The sequence below is a fragment of the Sminthopsis crassicaudata genome, chromosome 2, assembly GCF_048593235.1.
Source record: "Sminthopsis crassicaudata isolate SCR6 chromosome 2, ASM4859323v1, whole genome shotgun sequence".
Classification (NCBI taxonomy): Eukaryota; Metazoa; Chordata; class Mammalia; order Dasyuromorphia; family Dasyuridae; genus Sminthopsis; species Sminthopsis crassicaudata.
The window spans coordinates 295,624,288-295,647,451 of record NC_133618.1 but is presented as its reverse complement, the minus strand read 5'-3'; the positions used below and the strand labels follow the sequence as shown (position 1 = coordinate 295,647,451).

The window sequence follows — 23,164 nt, the reverse complement described above, 5'->3', positions numbered from 1 at the left end:
GTAAGTATCTGAGGCAGGATTTGAACTCAATTTCTTTCTAATCCCAAATCCTAGATTACTTTCCATCACACCAGCTAAATATCTCAATAACATCTTCCCTGAAATTTATTTTTGCATCTGTGAAATGAGATAATTAGATAATAATCTCTAAGGTCTCTTCCAGTTCTTAATATCTCCTACTTGCAAATTTTTTTTAATGCCCACTAGATGGCTTCCCTTGGTATAAATGAATGCTGGACTTGAGTGAGTTCAAAATTGCACAAATTAAGCTGTTAGTATTTATGAAAAGATTAGGGCAGCTAGATGGGATACTTTTTTGAGTGCTGAACCTGAAATAAGGAAGATTTATCCAGCTTCAGACACTAAACAAGTCACTTGACCCTATTGATCTGTTTCCACATCTGTAAAATGAGTTAAGAGAAAGAAATAGCAAACGACTTCAGCATCTTTGTCAAGATAACCCCAAATGAAATCAGATATGACTGAAAAATAAATGAACAAAATGAGTAAAAACTATTTGTAAAACTGAAGTTTACAAAATACTTTCTTCATGATACTACTTGCAACATTATGCCCAAGTGATCCAAGTCTGATTCTCCTTAGCTCATCTTTAGATTAATATGAATAAAAATGATCACTCTCACTGCTTCTTAAAGTTATTAACAACTCTAGGAGATAAAGACATGTTCCAAACCTGCACCGGGTCAAACTACTGTAGAATGTGAGGACCTAGGATATTAACTAGGAATTTTTATGCTTCAGACAAGAGGAAATCAAGGTGTCTTCAACTGGAGTGGAGGGAGGGACTGAAACCCTATGGCACCAGAATAAGGAGCAGAGGAAGGGGAAGAATTCGCCTACTAGGGATCAACTAGTTCCTTCCACTGAAATCCAACAAGCATTTGTTAAGATGTATTAAGTGCAAGAAACTATGAACCTAAGAGGAAGTCAGGGGTTTTAAGAGGCAGAGATGAGGTTAGAGTGCATTCCAGGCACGATGAACAGCCTGTACAAAGGCACGAATGGAATGCTTAGTTTAGGCAACAGAGTAACATGAACTAAATTGGAGAGTAAATGAGGCAGGCTACAAAGGGCTTTAAATGTTAAATTGAGAGTGTATAGAGAGAAGAGGGCCCAGAATAGAACCTTGGGAGATCACCAAAAAATGGATGAGGATAAGGAACCGTGTTGATCTGGGAATTTGAGGCCATAGGGTAGCAGATGGTCACAACTTTCAGTCCTATCAGTAGGTTCAAAAAAAGAAGCGACTTGCCCAAATACAACCAGGTCATATGTGCCTGATTATTTGAATCTAGTTCCTCAAGCTCTAAATGCAGCTTTATTTATTTTTCTATTCTACTATACTGCCTCTTTTACATAATAAATCAAAGCAAAACACAAAATATTCATGGGACTGACCAAACGTCTTGGTAAACACATTAGATTGTTGCCTAATAAATATTTATCAATTGATGATTGATATTTAACTATTCATAAATTAATATTCCACCCAAAGATGGAAGTAGAATATTCATTCATTAATGAGTATAGACTATAGACAATCCAACTTTAATCACACTTCATGTATCTATGGACCTATCTATAGATCTATGGCCCTATCTATTCTGTCTAAATTCCTGTGTGCTATACTAAGGCAACAGTTAAGATAAAATTAACAAATACGTAAAATACATGAAACAATTTAACTTTAAATAATTTATAAATGTTAAATAATTTAATAGGACATAATGTTATTATTATCCCATGTGGATAGGAAAAAAAATGAGGGGTTGGAAATAAGAGATCAGAAAAGAGCTGGGGACAGTTTTCTCCTAAATGGCTGACTGACTAATACAGAAATGGAGAAATAAAAGAGAAGCCATAGTGAAAAAAATGAGTGATAAATGAATAATGGAGCTTGAAGTTTCTGAAAGGTATTTTGCATAGGGAATTCTGCTTAACTTGGTATTTGGGGAGCTGAAAAGGAGAGCTGGCCAGTGGTAGCTGACTTCACTAGGAGACTGGGGTGATTGGTAAAGGAGCTGGATCAGAGGTCTTTTCCATTCTTGCAAATTCACATGCCCATATCCCTTCTACCTCAGAGGGCAGAGGTCTTTCTTTATATCCTCCCTTAGCAGGTCAGTGATTGAAGACTATAACTCAATCCAGAAAAAAAGAAGTACATGTTTTATATAAAAAATATTTGAGAAGAAAGTAGATTGTTTTATAAATAATACAAATTTATAATTCTTTGAATCTGATATCAAAGAATATTTTATGGTCATACTTGAAAGTAATGGTTTACACCATACCTTCTAGTTCAATGTCACATGATATCAAAAGAAATTATAAAAACATCTGTTCAAAAGACAACCAAAATAACTATGTTCCTTTAATACATTAAATCACACAATTCCCAACACTATCATCATTTTCTGTGTTCAGAATAAAAATGAAAGTTTGTGGGAAAGAAAGCTAAAAGGCAAATATATTAGTATATAGAATTCAGCACTTTGTATGTAAATGTTTAATTAGCTACAATGGGAACAACCACATTACTCAGTAAGGCTAATCTGGGCAGAAAACAGTTCAGATACTGTTTAAACTAACTATTTTCAAACCACAGTAGGTATCGCATATTTCAATTGTTACAACTTGATAGATTTAACTGAATGAAATTTCATTCAGAAAAAATATATTCATTCAGAAAAAGTATATTTTGAGATATGAAAAAATAACATCAAGGAGAAAAAAAATCACCAAAACTCAGTATTTTAAGAGATCAACAGTGATTTTCCTGGAAGCTGGAAACCAGAAGATAGGAGGATTTCTTTCTCAGTTGTGAAAAGATGGTAGAGGGGAGTGGGGTAAAAGATGGCTTTTCTCATTGCATAAGAACATAAGTAAGAAAAATCTAAGTACTTTTTTTCTTCCTTCCATGATTTTAGCTGGCAAAAACCATCTACTGAGGCAGCTAAGATGGCTTAGGGGATATAGCATATTGACCCCGGAATCAAAAAGACCTGAGTTCAAATGTGACCAAAAGCTTGGGGAAGTCACTTACATCCAATTGCCTTTCAAAACAACAACAACAACAAAAAGAAATCATCTCCCTAGGTTTCCACTGAAAATACCAAATTTTTATACCAGTCAGTTCTCTGAACCAAATACCATTTCAAAATAGTTCTGAATTCTAAAACAAAGCCAAATTCATTGCTAGAGTATTCACTGTATTGGCTAAATCATTTTAGAAAGTTGTTTAAGATACTTCAGAATTTAAGATACTTCAGAGCAAACAAAAGGAAAAAAAGGATAAAGAAAAAGAAGAGAAGCAGCCCCGCCTGTATTCTGGTTAATAGCTATAATATTTATAGTAAATTCTAATAGAGATGATAATACATTATTATTAATAATAGCAGTGATAGAAATCATATTACTACTAGTAATAATAATAATCTGGGCAGCTAGTTATGATGGATACAAGTACAATGGATAGAATTCAGAGTCTGGAATCAGGAAGACTTCTCTTTCTAAATTCAGATCTAGCCTTAGACACTTACTAGCTGTCACTTAAACCTGTTTGCCTCAGTTTCTGTAAAATGAGCTAGAGAAAGGCATGGTGAACTACTTCAAATGGGATCATAAAAAGTCAAATATGATTGAAAAAAACCCTGAACAATGACAACAATAAGAACTTATAATGAAGGTTTTTCTAACTCCAAATTCTACATCAATAAAAAAATTAATTGCATCTTCATTTTAAAAAGTTTGAAGGATAACATCATATATAAGAGAAAAAAAATCTAATATCAGTAAAGAGATCCATGTTAACAAGACAAAAAACAATTGAAATATTAATTTCAAGAGCTTTTTTTAGAAAGTGTCTAAGGGGGAAAAAATCCTAATAATCAGGAAATCTAATCAGAAAAACAAACCCAATCATTAAAATTAGAAATGACAAAGAAGAAATCACAAAGGTAAAAGAAATCAAGAAAATTATCAGCAATTAAATTACTTTAGACAATTCTATGTAAATATTCATCCATTATTCTCAAATTTATCTAAAAATATTAAATATTCAAATTAACACAATAATTAATGGATAATCTATAAATGAATCAATATCAGAAGTAAAAAATCAGATTTACTATCAAAAGGGAGGGGAGAAGAAGAGATACAAAAAATGCAGATGAGAATCTTTTAAACCAAACTTTTAAAGAACAAGTAATTCCTATGTTATGTATTTATAAAAACAAAGAAAAATAATATACAATCCAGTTCCTACTTAGAGATAAAAATAGTTTTCTTTGCTAAACCAAACAAAAAAACAAGTCTAAGATAGGAAAGTGCACACCAAGTTTTTCATATATATATATGAGAATAGTGGAATCTTTTCCTTTAAATGATATAAAGATTTATTTTCAAAGCTTCAATTTAATAATATGTACAAATTACAGGCAACAGAAGTATTTTCACTGAAGAAAGGAATAAAACCCAGAATATCTACTCTTATCACCCTTAATTTGACATAATCTTACAAATGTTAGCTACAGAGATTAACATGGCAATAAGAAAGAGAAAAAAACAAACTAGAAACAAACATGCTCCAAAATAGGGAGGATGGTAATAGTTGAATAAATTATGGCATGTAAATAGAATACTGAGAAAATAAATATTAACAAGCAAATCCTCATTTCTATATATGGGTTCCCTGAACTCTTTCTGCATAATAACCCTGCAAGGCAGGCAATGAGAATATAATCCTCATTTTACAGATGGGGATACTCAAGTGTCTAAGGAAAGATTAAAACCTTGTCAGTCTACTCTAACTCCAAGTATAGCATTTTTTCTACTAGACCTTGTCATTCAGAATGGGGGGGGGGGGGAGAACCAAAATATACATAATTATTACAATTATGTAAATGTATTAAATCTATAAGAAAATTCACGTTAAGTGTGTAGTATAACCATATTATATATCTAAATATATAAATTTATTAATTTAATTAAATATATAAAGCATTTAAAAAACAAATTGGCAATAATTATTGTACAATCATTTAAAGTAAAATAAATGGAAAAATTTGAGTAGAATGAATAGAACACATATATCTTGAGTTTTGAATGAGAGGAAAAAAGCAAAAAATAAATCAAAATTACTGAAAAACATTAAAAAGGTCATAGTACCTTTAATTTCTACTAAATAAAAAAACTTATCAAAGTTGATTAACTTCTGCAAATCAGCACTAAACCCAAATGACTCCATAATAAATATGATTTCATTGTAAATACTTCTAAGTTGATGACTTCCTAAACTTGTCAACTATAGTGACTCTATGTATGTAGTATAACAGAACCACAAATATTACAGGTCTTATTCAACTTCTATTAAAACCTGAAGTCAACATCTTAATATTCTAATTATTTTAGTAAGATATTTCTTTTCTATTGTAAGGAAATAATTCTTTCTTGATTAATTATTTCTTTGGGTAAGCATTTATTTTTCAAATCTTTATTTTAATAACAAGGTAGAACATTGGGCCAAATCTAGTAATATGAAAGTTAACAAGGATAAAGGTATAAGATATTTCACTTATACCTTTTTTTTAAATTTGCTTCACTGGTACTAGATGAGGAGGCATGGCCAAATAGATACAATAGGAAGGAAGGAAGGAAGGAAGGAAGGAAGGAAGGAAGGAAGGAAGGAAGGAAGGAAGGAAGGAAGGAAGGAAGGAAGGAAGGAAGGAAGGAAGGAAGGAAGGAAGGAAGGAAGGAAGGAAGGAAGGAAGGAAGGAAGGAAGGAAGGAAGGAAGGAAGGAAGGAAGGAAGGAAGGAAGGAAGGAAGGAAGGGAAGGAAGGAAGGAAGGGAAGGAAGGAAGGAAGGAAGGAAGGAAGGAAGGAAGGAAGGAAGGAAGGAAGGAAGGAAGGAGAAGAAAGGAAAAGGAAGGAAGGAAAAGGAAGGAAGGAAGGAAAAGGAAGGAAGGAAGGAGAAGAAAGGAAGGAAGGAAGGAAGGAAGGAAGGAAGGAAGGAAGGAAGGAAGGAAGGAAGGAAGGAAGGAAGGAAGGAAGGAAGGAAGGAAGGAAGGAAAAGGAAGGAAAAGGAAGGAAAAGGAAGGAAGGAAGGAGGAAGGAAGGAGAAGAAAGGAAAAGGAAGGAAGGAAAAGGAAGGAAGGAATGAAGGAAGGAAGGAAGAAAGGAAGGAAGGAAGGGAGGAGAGAGGAAGAAAAGATCTGGAGGTTTTAATGAATTGTGTAGACTCAAAATTGTATAGATTCTGCCTCATGAAAACTAATGGAATCTTTGGTATAATTAGGAGTCCTAAAGAGGTATTGTTCAACTCTAATATGCCCAGATTAGCCACCTGAATGTGAGTAAAAATGAAGAGGGGAGGAAGAGATAAGCATTTAGTGTACATTTTCTACATACCAGTCCTGTAATAAGTGCCAGGGGATACAAAAACAAGTCAGCAAGATTGTCCAGGCCCACAAGGAGTTCACATTCAAAAAGGTTAAGACAATGCATTAAGGATTGTAAGTGGGGGAAGAGGTTGAGAAGGATAGCTTTGGAAGCTAAGATTTTAAAATGCCCAGAAAATGATGGACAAATTTGGAAAGATAAGGCAAAAGTTTGTCTGTCAAAGTTAGGGTTCCCCAAGGAAGATGATAAAAACTATGCCCAATCCTTGGTGCCATATTTTAGGAAGGATGCTGATAAACTAGAGAATATCCAGAAAAAGGCAACTCATATAGGATCTACTAAAAGAACAGGAAGATCTCTAAGATTTCTTCTAGTTTCATAATTCTAGGTTTGCTAAAACAACATTTAAGACCAAAGACATTAAGAAATAGGAGTCAATAATTTTTTGCCATTCTAAGACTAAGCAGTAACACATTTTAATATCTAAATTCATTTAAATACAAAAAACATCCAAAATACAAATAATTTTGAATTTGTTAAGTAAGGGAAAGTGACATATTATAATTTATTGGTTATTCTAGAATTGGTCGTTTGACTTGAGCTTTAAGTATAAACGATTATTTCTGGATAAAATAATATGGATAGATCAGGGAAAGAGAGATCCATAACCATTTTTTAATACATAAAATGACAACATCTCTATGGGTTTGGAAGGAAATATACTAGTTATAAGAGAAAAGGGAAGGAGAGAGTCCATTTTCTCACTCTTAAAGCTAGTAAACACTTGAAAAGGAGGTGAAGGTAAGTAATGGATTGCTATTTTCAAGTATAAAGAACCTCTTACATGGTGCTTTTTTCAAAGTATCCCTCAATTTCAGTAAAGAAGGCAGTCATCACAAAACAGGTAAAAAATTTCCTCATTTTTTATATCATTCAGAGGTAAGCAATCTCTTTACTTAGAGGGACTAAGAAAAGTTGGTGACTTCAGCAGACCTATGGCATGGGTGAGATAAGGAAGAAAGGGGGAAATGGGGCAACAGATGGCTCAGAAAGAAACAAAGGAAAGCATAAATAGAGTAACAGAGAAGTTAAGTGGTACCATAGTAGCAGAGCACCTGGCTTGGAGTCAAAAAGACTCATCTTCCTGTATTCAAATCTGACCTCAGATACTTTCTAGTTATTTGGCCCTTTACAAGTCACTTAACCCTTTTGTCTTAGTTTCTATAAAATGAGCTGGAAAAAGAAATGGCAAAGTATTTCAATATCTTTGCCAAGAAAACCCAAAATGCAGTCACAAAAAAAGTCAGGACTGAAAAGCAAATGAACAGGAAAGTAGAGAACAAGAGTTTAAAGAATTAGTCATTGTTCCTAAAGACACATTACCTAACTCTCCCTTATAATAAACTGCAAATTTAAAAAAAAAAAAATCTAGGCAGGAATACTATTTGAAACACTGAAGTAGAATATGAAAAGTAAATCTAATTCTTCATACAAGGAAGGTAAGTTAAATTCTGGTGACAAAAAGACAAAAATGGAACTGGAGAGACTTATATTCTAAAAGTCAACATATACACTACAGTCAAGAGCCCTGGATTTGAATTAATCTCTCTCTTTCTTCAATTGCAAAGTGGTATAAAATAACTAAATACTGTTTCCCAAGCATAGTTGTAAAGATAATAATCAGAAGCAAAATAATTCCAACCAGCAGATTCTCTATGGCTCTATAAGATTTACAACTATATGTATCCAAGTCTTCCTTATGAATGAAAGACATGACTTAAATAATCGAAAAGATGTTTATAATTAGTTTTGGAATATATTTAGAGGTAGGAGATTTACATTTTAGGTTGTTTAACATACTTTTCATTCCTGGAAAGAGAGTTGGCCAAAAAAGTCCTACTTTAAGCTTCACTAAGACAAAAGAAAAAAGTTTACCACAGTCAACTGATAAAACAGATAATCAGGAACTATAGAAATATGATGACCAAAGTTCAAATCAAATGTGATCTTTAATAAATTCAGAGAGCCCATCTTATCCAGATGACACTAAAGATTCTCATCTCTATCATACACAATCAAATTTTTAAAAATTTTCCTAGTTAGGAAAAAGTAGAACTCATTCAATAAGTATTTATTAGTATATACTATCTTCCAGAGGCTATGGATAAAAAAACAAAAAACAGAACAGTAAAGAGGGAAGTCTAGGCTTATGTGCCTACCTCACGAAGCTCGAGTCTTTGGGCTACAGCTTCCAGGCTTTCCTGACCAGTGCTCTCCACAGAAAGTGTGAACTCCACAAACTCATTGTCTAACAGTTGGATTCGGGCAACCAAACAGCTCTTGCTGGACACCGTATATCGACGAGTACGTTTCAGTTTCAGCCCAAATGGAAGTGGCATCTTATCTCCCCTTCTCTTGTAAAGAGGCAGCAAGGAAAAAGCACCACCACTGACCCAGTGGAAGGTAATGGGGAGAGATTGTTGGTCTCCTGAGGAGTTGAGAGTTGTAAAGTCTCAGGCTGCTCATCCAGCAGCGTCTGCAGCCATTAAAAAGCATCTGATTCTCCAAGGTCTGAGTGAAGGGATCATCCACCAAAGTACTGTGAAAAGAGAAGATGGATTTGTTCATTAAGGATAACCTGGTAATCAAAGGATTAGCTTTAAAATAAAACAATAAGTCCTCATCCAAAAATTAGTCTTCTCTAACTTCTAGAGAAATGTTCAGAACTAGGGTAGATGTTAAACTCCAATCACTAGGATTACATTCGTTAATTTCAAAGGCATTTGAAAGACCTCACCTTCTACTAAAACGTTTAAGTGCAAGGCATGCGCTATTGGAGATTTAAGGAAGAAAAATTATGTTTCTTGTCCCAAAAGTAATTCTATTCTACTGAAGGGGAAGAGGGGCAGGAATGACCTATACATATATATAGGCTGTAATGAAGGCAGGACAGCAATTTAGATAAAGTACTCGAGGAATATTTGAGAAAAACAACATTCAGATGAAGGTGAGGGTGAAGAAAAGCTTCCCAGACCAAACAGCATCTGAGTTGAATCTTAAAAGGCATGGAGATAAAGAGGGAGTGTTTTATCAGGATGGTAGATACCAGATATGAGAATGAAGGGAGGGTGGAAAGATCTAGTGGTTCCAGGAACTGAGTAATCACATTTGGCTGGAATGTAGAGTGTGTGAAAGGAAGGAATGTTAAACAAAACTTGAAAGGTAGGTTAGAACTCAAGATTGTTAAGAGTTTTAAATGCCAAGTTATGGAGTTTGTATTTAAGACAACTGAAAGTCACTAAAGGATTTTAAACAGCAGAATGACATGACCAAATCTATGCTTCAGAGAAATGATTTGGCAACTATGTGCTAACAATGGATTAGAGGAGACCAGTTGGAAGGCTATTACTGTAATCTCACCTAAATGAGGCCCTTAACTCAGGTGTGGTAAGGGAATTAATATGGCATACAGGTAGAATCAACAGGAATTAACAAGTGATTTGATATGATGAAGAGAGAGATGAAGAAAAAGAAGTGTAATAGGTGACTTCAATCTTTGGAGCCTGGACAGATAGCAATGCCATCCACGGAAATGTAGCATTTACGTTTTCCATAGCACTTTGTCCAGAACTCTCCTATAAATTATCAAATACATATATGTCTATCTCATACCATAAATTTCTCGCATACAGAAATTATTTTCATTTCTGTCCCCCTAGAAGCTATGGCATTGTGTCATTGTATGTCCTTAAAAAGTGTTCATTTGTTGATTAAAGGAGAAAATTAATTCTAATCAAATGTCCATTAAAATGAAAATATTAGTTTTATATCATCACTTCCTAGATAAACATTTTCAGCCATGCAATCTGCATCGTACTCTAGCCCTCATATCCATTGTTTTCAGGACCAGAGAATAGGACTGTGTACCTAATGACATCTTAGTTTTTAATAGGCCAACTTTTGTCTTATTTTTCTCAGTTATAATCCTTTCCTGCACTGCATTTCACTTCTAGGCCATTTGCAGCCACCACCATCATTCCTTCCAGCTCCCTTATATATATATTTCCCCCCACACACCCTAAGGCTGGGGTTAAGTGACTTGCCCAGGATCACACAGCTAGGAAGTGTTAAGTGTCTGAGACCAGATTTGAATTCGGGTCCTCCTGAATTCAGGGCTGGTGCTCTATCCACTGCGCCAACCAGCTGCCCCTGCTCCCTTATATTTGTACTTTTGCCCCACTGAGATACAAACTCCTTTGAGGAAACAGGGAAGGGACTGTTTGTTTGCCTTTTAAGTCTATCTCCAGAATTTACTAAAGTGCCTAGAATATAGAAATAATTTACTTTTTTTAATGGTTGGTTAGGAGGGAATTAGGAGGATTAAAATATAAATTCAACCAAAAGATATCAATAAAATTTTATTTTAAAAAATAAATTATTTATTTGGTATCTGGAAAAATAAGCAATCTCCCAATTCCTCTTACTTCCCCCAAATACTCTAAAAGTCATTCCTGATCCCCTAAATTACCCACAGGCTTTACAAAACATTTTTTTCTTTATAGAACTTGTATATTTTCAAGTCTTTGACAGTATTCAAAGATAAAGAGTTAGATACTGGAAAGCAAACTAGAGTCAGAGTTCAGAAAGATATGAACTGGAATTAAGTTTCCATTACACACTTGCCGTGGGCAAGCCACTTAAGTTCTGAATCTAAGTTTCCTCTCTTTTTTAATAGTGTTAATCTCAGTAGGGGAGGAATACGGGTGCAATGGATAGAGCGCCAGAGCTGGAGCCAGGAAGACTCTTCTTCCAGAGTTCAAAGCCAGCCTCAGACACTAGCTATATGACACTGGACAAGGCACTTAACTCTTGTTTGACTCAGTTTCTTCACCTGTAAAAAAGAAACTCAGCTGGAGAAGGAAATGGCAGATCCATCCGTATTATGAAGGGTCACACACGACTGAAAGAATTACTAACAGCATCAGTAGCTACTTTTCTTAAAGAGTTTAGGGCAGGGGTTCTCAAACTGCGGCCCACAGGGTTCCGGTAAATGGGCTGAGGGCGGAGACAGTGTGAGGTTTTGTTTTTACTATCATCTGGTCCTCCCACAGTCTGAGGGACAGAGAACTGGCTCCTATTTAAAAAGTTTGAGGACCGCTGCTTTAGGGCATCAAATAAAATAAAGCACATAAAGCCCTTTGCACTCTTTAAAAGATTATGTAAATAGCAACAATTATTACAGATTAGGAAAAGGCACCTAGGAGGACAGTGATTTGTCCCGGGCTCACCCCCTTAGTTATTAACAGAGCTAGGACAAGAATCCAGTTCTGCAGACCGCAAGTCCAGAACTCCCTCTTATTACAGCATGGGACTAAAGAAGAGGCCTTCCTCTGGCCGGGCACTGCACCCCACACCTACCCCAGGGCCTAGTTTCCTTCCTTTTCAAGTGTGCTCATCCCCTGATATTTCACCTTCAAGGTGCCACACTCTCCCGCCCGCCCTTTGTGCTTTGAAGGCAAAGACATCAGTCTATCTCCAACAACTGACACAGCGCCTCATACTTGTACGAATTTAAATGTTTGAAGATAAAGTGCTTTGAGATCCAATTTAAACGGTTTACTTCCTAAGGCCAGACACCAAGAATGGAAATGCACCCTCTATAAATATTAGGGGATTAAGAAATCCTGCAGTGGGCAGATACATGGAAGAAAGTAGTTTGGCGTATTAAAGATCCCCACAGATGAATCTCGAGCCAAGAAGTTTCCCCCACCTAGATCAAAAATCCGGAAGGCGGGGCTACAAGGTGCAGTTGCACGTTCCCCCCTCCCCAAACTCTCGCAGCTCTCCGGAACGCCCTTTGTTTCGAGGTCAGTTTCCAGAGGGACAGATTTCAGAGAAGAACAATCCCCTTAGGCACTCATAGTGGAGCAAAACCGGAGGGGGCGGGGAAGGAGTGATTAGCGCAAGCGGAGGAAACATTTAAAGGGACAGCCGTCTCGATTGCTGGCCTGAGGGAGGGAAGGAGGGAAGGGCGCCTGGGAAGAGAGGACTGCACGGGAGGCTCTCCGGGCGGGTACTCCAAGGCTGCAGAAGCATTATCGGGGCCTAGCGACGCCCTCTCCCCACCCTGTTCTCCCAGCTCCACTAAGAGGAATGGCCTGATTTTCCTCCTTCTACGAGGTCCCGCACGGCTTTTTAGATCACAGACTTTTAAAAATCTGGGAGTTCAAAGGTCATCTGGCCCACCCCTCAGGTCAACTCTTTCCTGACATGTGGGCAAAAAAAGTGAATCGGCCAAATTATATTTTGAATTAGTATCTAAATCAGAATTCGAACCCCGATCTCCTGGTTCGAAATCCAGGATTCTTCTCCAGGCATTACAACTTTTATTTATAAAAGAATTTAGAATTATCTTTCAAATTAGAATCTTTCAATTTAGAATTATCTTTCAAAATTGAGGACGGGGGAGGGGCGGCAGGTTAGCTTCCCGTACTTCCAGTTACCCAGTTCTACTTTCCTTCCCGACCTGAGGCAAGTAGGCCCGGAAAACAGAGTCAAAGCCCGGCCGTCATTTAGGGTCTCAGTTACCTAGGTTAAAGTAGCTGGTGGTCGAATGGACCGTAGGTGAACAGACCTGAATTCGAATCCTCACTTCATTTGTCTCAGCCTCGGTTTCTGTAAAGCGGGGATGATAATAAGCCCTTTTTTATAGGGTTGGTTGAGTTCAATTCAATAAACACTTACCTAACCGGATTCGTTCAGTTAAATTCAACAAACATTTGGTAAGCGACTGCTAAGAGCAAGCCACTGTGCTAAGGGATGGTGATAGAAAAAGAGGCAAAAGACAGTCCTTGTCCTCAAGGATCTTACAACCGTAATGGGGGAGAAACATGCAAGCCACATACACAAAGCAAGCTACATACAGGATAAACAGGAAATAACTTAAAAAGGGAAGGCAATGGCATTAGTAGGGCTTGGGGAAGGCTTCCTATAAATGATGGGAATTTATTGGGGACTTAAAAGAAGCCATGGAAGTCTGTGATTAGAGTGGAAGAAGAGTATCTCTGATGTTGATGAAAACTCTACGATTCCCATCCATTACCAAATGCAATATTTTTGGAAGGCCAAGTATATGGCACCATACAGTGGAAGAAATTTTTAATAGGGTAGAAAGCACATATCCTGATTTGAAGAGATTTCCAATGTAGCTCCACCTAATACATAAGAGAAAGGGCCCAAATATATACTTTAAATATATACTTTCTCTACAACTGACCAGTGAAGTTAAATAGGTAACAATAAACTTTTAACTTGAAAACTACCAGGAAAATAGATGCTAAGATGTATGCAGATTTGTAAGTGCCATGATAACGAAATACAAATATACTTATAAATCATAAAAGTATGGATTTATGCTACTTCAAGTGCTTAGATAGTAATGATGTATGTGTTTTGGAGGGGAAAGGGAAGATGCCAGCTCCTTTCATAATGAATAGCCTATCATACTTTCTAAACAGGTAAGAGCTGTTAAAAACATGGAAATTGTCAATCTACAACAACAACAAAAAAAACTTTTACAAAGGCTTATGAGATATTTTTGTTAAATTTCTGGTTATAATTTTTGCAAAAAAAAAAAAAAAACCAATAAATTTAAATTTCAAAATGAATACTATGGAACAGTACTTAAAACACAAATGAAACTAGGTCAGGTAGCAGAAAAGATGAAAAACAAGACATGTGCCTATATAAAGAGAGAATACAAATATTTACATTCTAGGATGTTCCAGATATTGTGATCTCATCACTACAAAGAAACAAATGACTAAGTCTTGAAGGCAACCCATACTATATTATATAATTTAATTATTAACTTGAGCATCAGATTAAGTAAATGGAGCAAAAATGGGATGGACAGTGGGGGATTGATAGGGGGAGATACCCAAAATGTTTTAAGCTTTTTTTTTTAACAAGCTCACTGATAAAAGAAAAAAAATATTTTCACCTAATGTATTTTTTGTTATTAGCTTGAATAATTTCTTAAACTAGATGCAATTTCCTTTCAGAGCTAACTACTTTTAGAAATGACTTAAGGATAATAGATGGAAAGAGAGAAGAGAACTTTGCTAGGAGGAAATCTTTTATATAAAAGAATAGACTCTATAATGTAAAAAGTGATGTTGTGCTTAACCTAAGACAAATTTAGTGCAGTTATACTTTTTCTTAGTTCAATTATTTATGCATTTGTTTTGTAAGGCATGTTACGACTAGAATTTAAGAAACTGTTTATATGGTTAATCATTCTAATAAGATCAAGCTGAATAAAGGCTGCAAGCAACTTTTATCTATCTTAGGGATAACTTGAGATATTTTTCTCAATATGCCAGAAGTGAATTTTTAAAGACTAATCTGATATTTGATGATCTAAACTCTTTGTTGACTAATATTTTCATACTATTTACAGATTGTAAATCTCTAATGATTGTCAGGTGGTATCTAATAGGGATACTTATTTCTACATTAAAATATTAAACCTAAAAGGCTTGACTACTAAAGAAAATAGAATGCATAGAAAAAGTTAAATGTGTTATTTCATTAGAAACGCTTAAGTCAGGCAGATCTGCTTTTGTAAACAGGATATGTTACTTCTTAGAGTATTCCCAATAATCAAAAAGTTACTTACTGAAATATAACTATGTTTTGTGAAGCTTTTCCTTATTAAGGCTTCTAACAATAACTACTGAAAATAAAGCAACAACTAAAGCATTATCATCTATCGGTAAAAAGAAAACAGCATTTAATAACTCTAATGCTTTGAATATTAACTTGTTTCTCGTAAGACAAAAATATTCATACAAGCAAATGCAAAAACTTAAAGATAAACTTCCTTAATGGCACCATGTTTACTGTAGTAGTCCAAATGCAACTGTTATATACGAAACTAAAAGCTTTTTTTTTTTTTTTTTAAATCTAGCAGCTGTCATTTAGTGTTAGGCTAACAGCTGGTGTCATTTTGATCACATGGAATTTTTTTTAAAATGTGCACACACACACACACACACACACACACACACACACACACACACAATTATAAGGCTTTATCAGCAAAAAGAAAATGAGACCAAGAGCCAAGCCAAGAGCATCTAATCAGTATCCACCGAAATCACAAACCTGAATTTAGCAGACCGAGGAATTTCTCTCCCTACAGTAGCCACACTCTTAAACAAAACAAAACAAATACACCTCCTCCTCTTTCTCTCCAACCAAAAGTTTTGCCAAACTCAACAAGTATAACCATTTTAGCTGACTGAAATGCATACAGAATTAGCCACCTGGTTTGAAATTGGACTCTAAAAGGACAATTTGAATCAAATTGTAAGTGAAAATGCTCCCTTAAAATTACTTAATAGATAAGTGCATGGAGTAGAACATGAAAAGGAAGAATTTCTTTGTGAAACGTAATCTCTTCGAGAACAGCGACAGCATTCATGGTTTCCAGAACTAGCAAACTGTACACAGAAGAAGCCTGCTCATAGGAGAAAATGCCACTAAGTTACACGTTCTGTCTCTCGGGGACAGAGAGGTACTTAGTTTCCAAAGCATGAAACTGTATCAAACAAAGAGAGCCCGGGGTGGCTCCTTTGGATCTACTCTTGACCTTTACTCACTTACCTGTTGCAGAGATCCAGCTGAAGAGGTTCTCAGGTCACGCATCCTCAGCTACAAAACACAAACAGGTCGAGCTCTCCCTGGAAAGACATCTCACCGGTCTTCCTTCACAAGGGTCTCACTGCGTCCCGTGGGTCGGGAAGGGCATGCCAGACTCCCCTCCAACTCAGTCTTACTGAAAACATTCCTTACTTCCTGTCTCAGAAAACTTGGTCTGTGTATCATTCCACTAGGTAAGGACTCACAGGAGGGCTGGCGGCCACCGAGCGCTCGAGGGAGCTCCAGTGAGCAGCAAGTGATAGGGGAGAGCAGGGCTAGTGAGGGCGCGAGAGTCGGGGTCCCAGAGCCGGGCTACACAAAGGCACCCCAGACGGTGAACTTGGCAATCATCTCCTAGGCAGTTACCTCCAGGGAGGGCAAAAAGGGGTAGCGTGTAGGGGAGAAACGAAGCTCTAGGACCTCGGGGTTCCTTTGCCTTGTTTTTGGTGCTCCTGTCGGCTCGGATTCTTCGCTGGGCAGTGAAGGTGCAAGTTTCCTGGGAGGCGTTACTTGTTCTATCCACGCGGACGGATACGGAGAAAAGGAGCGAAGAGCCCGTATGCTTGCAGTCCATGACCTCAGAGAGTTGGAATGTCAGGCCGGAGAATGTCAGCAGCGGGACAGCTGCCGCCCTGCTATGGGGGCATTACAGAAATAGGGGTTATAACGAATCGTTTCCTTTTTTAATCATATGACTACTTATTTTAAGGCTTTCCAAATGAAGCAGGTCTTTTTTATAAAATACAGTGGAGCTATTATTTCTGTGACAGATAATTAGTTCTTTTGGAAGTTATCACTCATTTTTTGTAATATTTTGTTATTTGCTTTTTCTATAAGGCTACTTTAGTGCCTACTACTTGAGAAAGCTAGGGCCCCCTGAAATCAGATACTGAGTTTTGGGTTTGTTTGTTATGATTAGCTAAAAAAAAATCTCCAAATCAAGAATTTATAAAATACTTAAAGGGTGTCATTTAAAGAAAATAATTCACATAGTAGTCTATTGAAAGAAAACTCAAATATTTGTGTAGCAGACTATCCTTAAAATATGACTGATTTTTCTTAATTTAAAGAGAGAATGGTACTGATAAATAAGAGGATAGTTTAATGTAAGATAATTTTGATTCAAATTATTTTTAAATCTGTACCAGTTCAGAAAAATCTTTTTAAAATAACAGCATGCTTTTATAAAGGAAAAATATTAAAGTACTGCATATATATTAAATATCATCATTATTATCTTTAATTCTTTCTTCTCTTTCCCTCTATCTAAAAAATTTTCATACTGATATTTTTTCAATATAGAGAGGGTGGAATTTTCTCTATTTCCTCCTCTAAGATTTTCATATCACCTCAGTTGCACCATGTTTATTTTATATTGCAAATATTCTAGCTGATTTTCCTTCCTTTACTTCCCCTCTCTCTGTTCCCTCCTTCACCCAAGTCAATTATCCATACTGGTTGGCTTCATATTGGATCTAAAACATAATGTCATAATGTCCTTCCTTTGCTTTTTTTGTTCCCTCAAGATTCATCAAATCAGTGCTATTATTCCTCTCTGCTTGATATATGTGTGACTTCTCCGTCCAAAATAGTCCAAAACACTTCTTTCTCTAATTTCCATTGGGTTATATATATTGTCTTCCATTAGCAGCAGAGTATAAATTCCTTAAGGACAGGTACTCTTTCTATTTGTATTTATATCTCAAGGTTTCAGAACCCTTCCTGGAACAAAATAAGCCCTTAATAAATATTTTTTCATTCATTCTTTCATTGTTCACCTTGCTTTCTCTCCCTAAAATTATTCACACTTATATGTAATGGAAGAGTTCTGAGCATTTATTAGCCTATACAACTGATGCAATCCACATGTAGAAGAAACTGGGGAGCCTGCTTCTGGAGAAACATGATGTAAAATGGAACTACCTTGTTCCCAAATTGGAACATGTACAAATATTATGTAGGTGGCTCACACATTGAAGAGAAAGGTTTTGATAACTATGTAGCCAACAATGGGGTGGGGAACTTCAATAGCCAATAATCTACCACAGTCATTTTTTGTCTGACTCTTTTCTACCTCTTTGTATTTAGGTGAGAGAAGATAGTATTATAAAGGAGAAGACTTCAAGTCCTATACACCTAAATCTAAATAGTCTAAGTATGGGCTTCAATTCTCTGCCCTTGTTTGTATTTTTTCCTGTTTCTCCATTAAGGAGATTAGAGATACCTATCACCAAATGAGCTTCAAAAAACTGGAGAGTAAACCACTTAGAAAGAAGATCCTAGGATGGAGTTGGAGTTCATGATTCCCCTGAATGAATAGACAGGAACAATCTTCAGGACCCAGGCCAGTAGAAGCTAAAACAAAGATAGCCAGTGTTAATGCAGATTTGCAATATAACTTGGTGAAACCAACACTATTTTTAAAAGTGTATTGTTGTTTTAGGTAATCATACATATATAAACTATATCTGATTACTTACGTCTCAAGGAGGGAGATAGAACTTGGAATTCAAAACTTTTTTTTTTTTAATGTAAAAAAAAAGTTTTAACATGTAATTAGGGGGAATAAAATATATTTTTTAAATGCTTGTTGGCAGATTAAAAAATAAAATAAAACTTTCTCACAAATGTAATGTTCTCTTGTTTGGAGAAGCAGCCTTCTGCCTCTGGAAGCAGCCTTCCTTTCAGTCAGATTAATCACCACAAGTAGAGCCAGGTGTTGAAGTCCAAATCCTTTGTTATCTCTTTCAAAATCTTGTCTCCTTTCCTGGAGCCTGGTTAGCTTTCTTAGAGGCCTATCTCTCTCCTTGGTTCCAAGAATTTGAGCTCCTGCCACCCGTCCTTTGTCTTCTCTGCTTCTGCCTCTAGCTCTCTCCTCTGTGGCTCTCAGTCTGAGTTTATATGCTCCACACTGAATATAACTCAATCATATCACTAGGAAACCATTATTTGTTGTAGGATTAAATCAATGCTAAACTACATTTAACCATTGTCTTCTCAATTCGACTTATTACCTTGTTTCAAGATCTGGCCCATAACATTCCAAAAAAAACTGCATTTCTTGAACCATTCTCCTCAGAGACCTCCACTAGATGTTGGAAGATGTTGATTATCTGTACCTTATATTTGCAAAATAAATGTCACTTAAAAACTAATTTGTTGAGGGCAGTAGCCCTTTGGTATTCCTTGTTTGATCTCCAACTCCATTTGGGACTTGGACTTTGATGTGGTCAAACTAGTTTGGGCTATCTGAGATGGCCAGGGTTTTACAGCCCCCATTCTAATCTGCTCAAACAGACCAAATGTCACAGCAGGGGAAGAGACTTCTGTCTCTACTCAAAAGATAACAAGAGAATCCTTATCTTATTTACATCACTCTCAGGCTGAATGATTGTGCTCTGGTATAAAAGAGAGAACTCGGGAATCTTCTCTTTGCAAAAATGGCCTGGTACCATGCAGCCATTTTGCCCACCGGCTCTCTGGTGTTTCCATTCTAATCAATAAAGACTATGTTTCCATACAGCATTAAGTAGCAAATTCCTTTGCTGCCGAACCCGCCCTTGGTTACTTTGGGGAAGGAAGGAAAGAGAGAAAAGGAACTGACCCATCTTGGTTTAGACCACAGTTTACTACTCATCATTTACTCCTCATCATAATTGATGTTAATTTGTTAAATAGAAACTCGTATTAATGGCTAGCAATTTACAGGAATAGGAAATGAGGATTTAAGCTAATAACATTAGAGAGAAAAAGATAATTTCAATTTTCCAGAAGTACTCTTAAAGTGCTAAAAGAGAGATATAGCCAGCCTAGCTTAGGGTCTGAGAGAGTAGGAGTTGGGAAAATATTCCTCAAAGTTTACATGGAATACATACATAGAAAACTAAAAATTTTAACCTGCAAGGGAGGTTGTGCAAATATTATTTAAATTTTTGTGAATGAGGAAACTGATGGTCAGAGAGACTATGCCATTTTCGCAGCTAGTAAATGTGTTAATCTGGATTCAAACCTCAAGTCTCTTGAGCCTCAGTAGAAAACATTTTCCACTGTACCAGACTTTACTCCTTCCTTATTCCAAAATTCCAGTCTTCCCTCAAGGCCTGGTTTTTCTTGAATAAATACATTTTTTTTTCAGTCATGTCTGATTCTCCTGACTACATTTGGGGTTTTGTTGACAAAAGATTCTGGAGTGGTTTGCCCTTTCCTTTTTCCAGCTTATTTTACAAATGAGGAAACTGAGATAAAGAGTTAAGTGACTTGCCCAGAGTCAGATAGCTAGTGTCTGAGGCCAGATTTGAATGCAGGAAGATGAAGTTTCTTGACTCCAAACTGGGCACTCCTCTATCCACTATGGCTTCTAGCTGCCCCCGATACAACATGATTTCACGCTTAATTGTTCTCTAATCTATACTATTTTTGTCTTTCAAGCTAGAATGTAAGCTGCTTAAGTGCTTATTTCATTTACAGTTATGGTCAGCGCAGCAAATGAGCATTAGCTGTCAGGGAGGGAAAAAAAAACCATGAGACCAGTAGTCAAGATATAAGTTTAAGTTTCACTTTACAATTAAATGTCTTTGTGATTGTGGGAAAATTACCCAATGTTTTTGAGACAGTTTCCTAATCTCTAAAACAGGGGAAGTTAAATTAAATAATACCTAAGTTTCTTCCAGTCCTAAAATTCCCTCTCTCCTTTAGCACCAAAACTAATAGTACTCAGCTGAGAAACACTTTTAACAACTCAGTCATATCAAAAATAAATGAAAAATAGTGTGGTCTAGCTGAAAGAATTCTTGATTTGGAGTCAGAAAACCCATTTCTGTTAGTGACAACCTGAGTTATGTTGAGTAAATTGCCTAATTCCTCTGAACTTCAGTTTCCTCAACTATACAATTATGAATCTTTAAGATCTCTTATATCTCTAAATCTTGTGATCCTAATTATTGTCATAAATATAGGGTATAATCAATGTGTTCAGCCAAAAATGTTGGAATTTTGTTCATTTTGAAAATATGTATTTCTAAAAAAAGTTGGTTATTGAATTTTTTTAAAGTTGTTAGAGAGTGTGGATTATTTTTTGATAGTTGATTGGTGGATGGATGGCTGTGGGCCGGCAACTCAGGATAGGAAGATTGGTTCTGGTGAATTAAGTAAAATAGTCCTCAATTCCTATCTTTGATGAATTTTCTTCTCTTGCTATGGCTAAGTAGATCTCCTTTTATTAATTGCTGAATGCCTTAGGGATATCTCATTTTGTTCCAATATCAAATCTAAATTAAGTAAATTGAGGCTAACTTGAATGAAGTTCAGCCCACAACCAATAAGCTCACTCTTTAAAGTAACTTGAAGATTTAATCAATTATATCAGTAAAATCCCTAAGGCCGCTAGTTGACTCAGGAGATAAAGTACTGAGCCTGGAGGTAGGAAGTCCCTGAGTTCAAATCCTGCTTCAGACGTTTATTAGTGACCTCTTTCCCTTAATCTACTAGAGAAGGAAATGACAAAATACTGCCATCTCTGTGACCCCCCCCCCCAAAAAAAAAAGTTACTATCCATGGGGTTTTGAAGAGTCAGACATCACAATTGTCTGAAAAACAAAATCCCTATAACAAAAGCCTTGTTCAGTTTCTTCAAAGCGTTAGATGAAAATTTTCTAATGATTTCTCTTATTGGTCTTAAGAAAGTGAAACAACAAAAATCCTTCATTTTCTTAGATTTCATAAATCATGGAAAGTCAGATTTTAAAGGGATCTCCAGAACTATCTTAACTTACTTATGACTGAAGAGACATAGCCTTTCAACATTAAAAGCAAGTGGTCATCTTAAGTTGTACTTGAAAATGTCTGAAGGAGAAATCACTATTTCCCAAAAACCCCTGTTGTATATTTGGATAACTAAGATCACTAAGAATTATTTTTCTCTTATATTAAACCAAAAAAATCTATCTTTCTGTCAGTTCAATCATTACTGCTACTTGTGCCCTCTGGGTCCAAGCAAATATTTGACAATAGCTATGATATCAGCCCCCAAGTCTTCTATACTCTACATTAATTTTGATTTTTTTGGATACCATAGTATGAATAGGTACAGTTTCCCTGACATCTCTGAAGCAAGTTCCTGGACTGTGGGCTTAAAAGGTCCCTGTCATGTGACATCAGGGTTTTCAGAGTTAATAGGTCCCTGAAACCAAGTGAGTTGTCATACCTTAAAGATTTATTAACCAAATACAGTTCTAGATAGTGATGAAAGAAAAGCTAAGTGCTATCAGATCTTTGTTGCATATTCTTGCTATCAAGGCAAAGTCAGTTTCCTTCTTTGTTAAATGTTTAGTGACAAGGACACTCTCAAGGTGTCTCTTAAGAACTTTAGAATTGATTGTATGATAGGGGAGATACTGGCAGAGGATTGCCCAGAATGGCATGCCTCATCAAAAAAGGTGCTGTGTTCTGTGAGCAAAGCAGAATTGAATTAGCAGAAAAGAAATGCAAGATGCACAAAATTAGAGAAACTACCCTAAATGTTCGTATAGATTATTTGTGTCCAACCTGTAGCAAAGCATTCTGAGTTCATATTGATCTGATCAGTCAGTCGGATTCACTATAACTCAACTCTAACACAGTGATGTCATTTTGGTCTTCTTGGAGAACAAAGGACAACTACCAACTAATAACTTGTTCAACATAGAACTTGAACTAAAAGGGTAATGACTTCAGAACCACACCTACAAATCCCTAAATCAGACTAGATTATCCTCCTTGAGATGCAATTCAATTTGTCAATGTCTTTCCTGAAATGGGATATCTAGAACTGAACACAATACTCCAAATATTGCTGACTAAAAGTATAGTAGAATTGTTGAACTCTCTTTTTCTGAACATCATACTCCTCAATGAGCTCAATATTGCATTAGTATTTTCAATCCACTAAAATCTCCAGATTGTGTTTAAGGTTTCTTAGCTGTCATCCTGTATCTTGGCATAGTTGTAATTTTTATTTTATCTTATAATTTCTTTTTCTTAGTATGTGTGCCCCAATTATGTTTCT

General features: G+C 36.0%; 1 protein-coding gene across 3 annotated transcripts in view; it reads right to left on the bottom strand.

The window, feature by feature from the left end:
• Positions 1 to 16,665, bottom strand: part of PTPN21 (protein tyrosine phosphatase non-receptor type 21) — a 117,526-nt gene extending 100,861 nt beyond the window's left edge. For 2 of the 3 annotated variants that reach the window (XM_074289798.1, XM_074289800.1), the window contains exons 1-2: positions 16,087 to 16,665; positions 8,637 to 9,016 (exon numbers count right to left, since the gene is read on the bottom strand). In XM_074289798.1, coding sequence (XP_074145899.1) covers positions 8,637 to 8,816 — 180 coding nt within the window. In that variant the 5' untranslated portion in view covers positions 8,817 to 9,016; positions 16,087 to 16,665. Of the gene's footprint in view, positions 1 to 8,636; positions 9,017 to 9,214; positions 9,831 to 16,086 lie in introns of those variants that run through there. The other variant, XM_074289799.1, reaches the window with a different exon arrangement.
• Between the last annotated feature and the right edge of the window lie 6,499 nt (positions 16,666 to 23,164).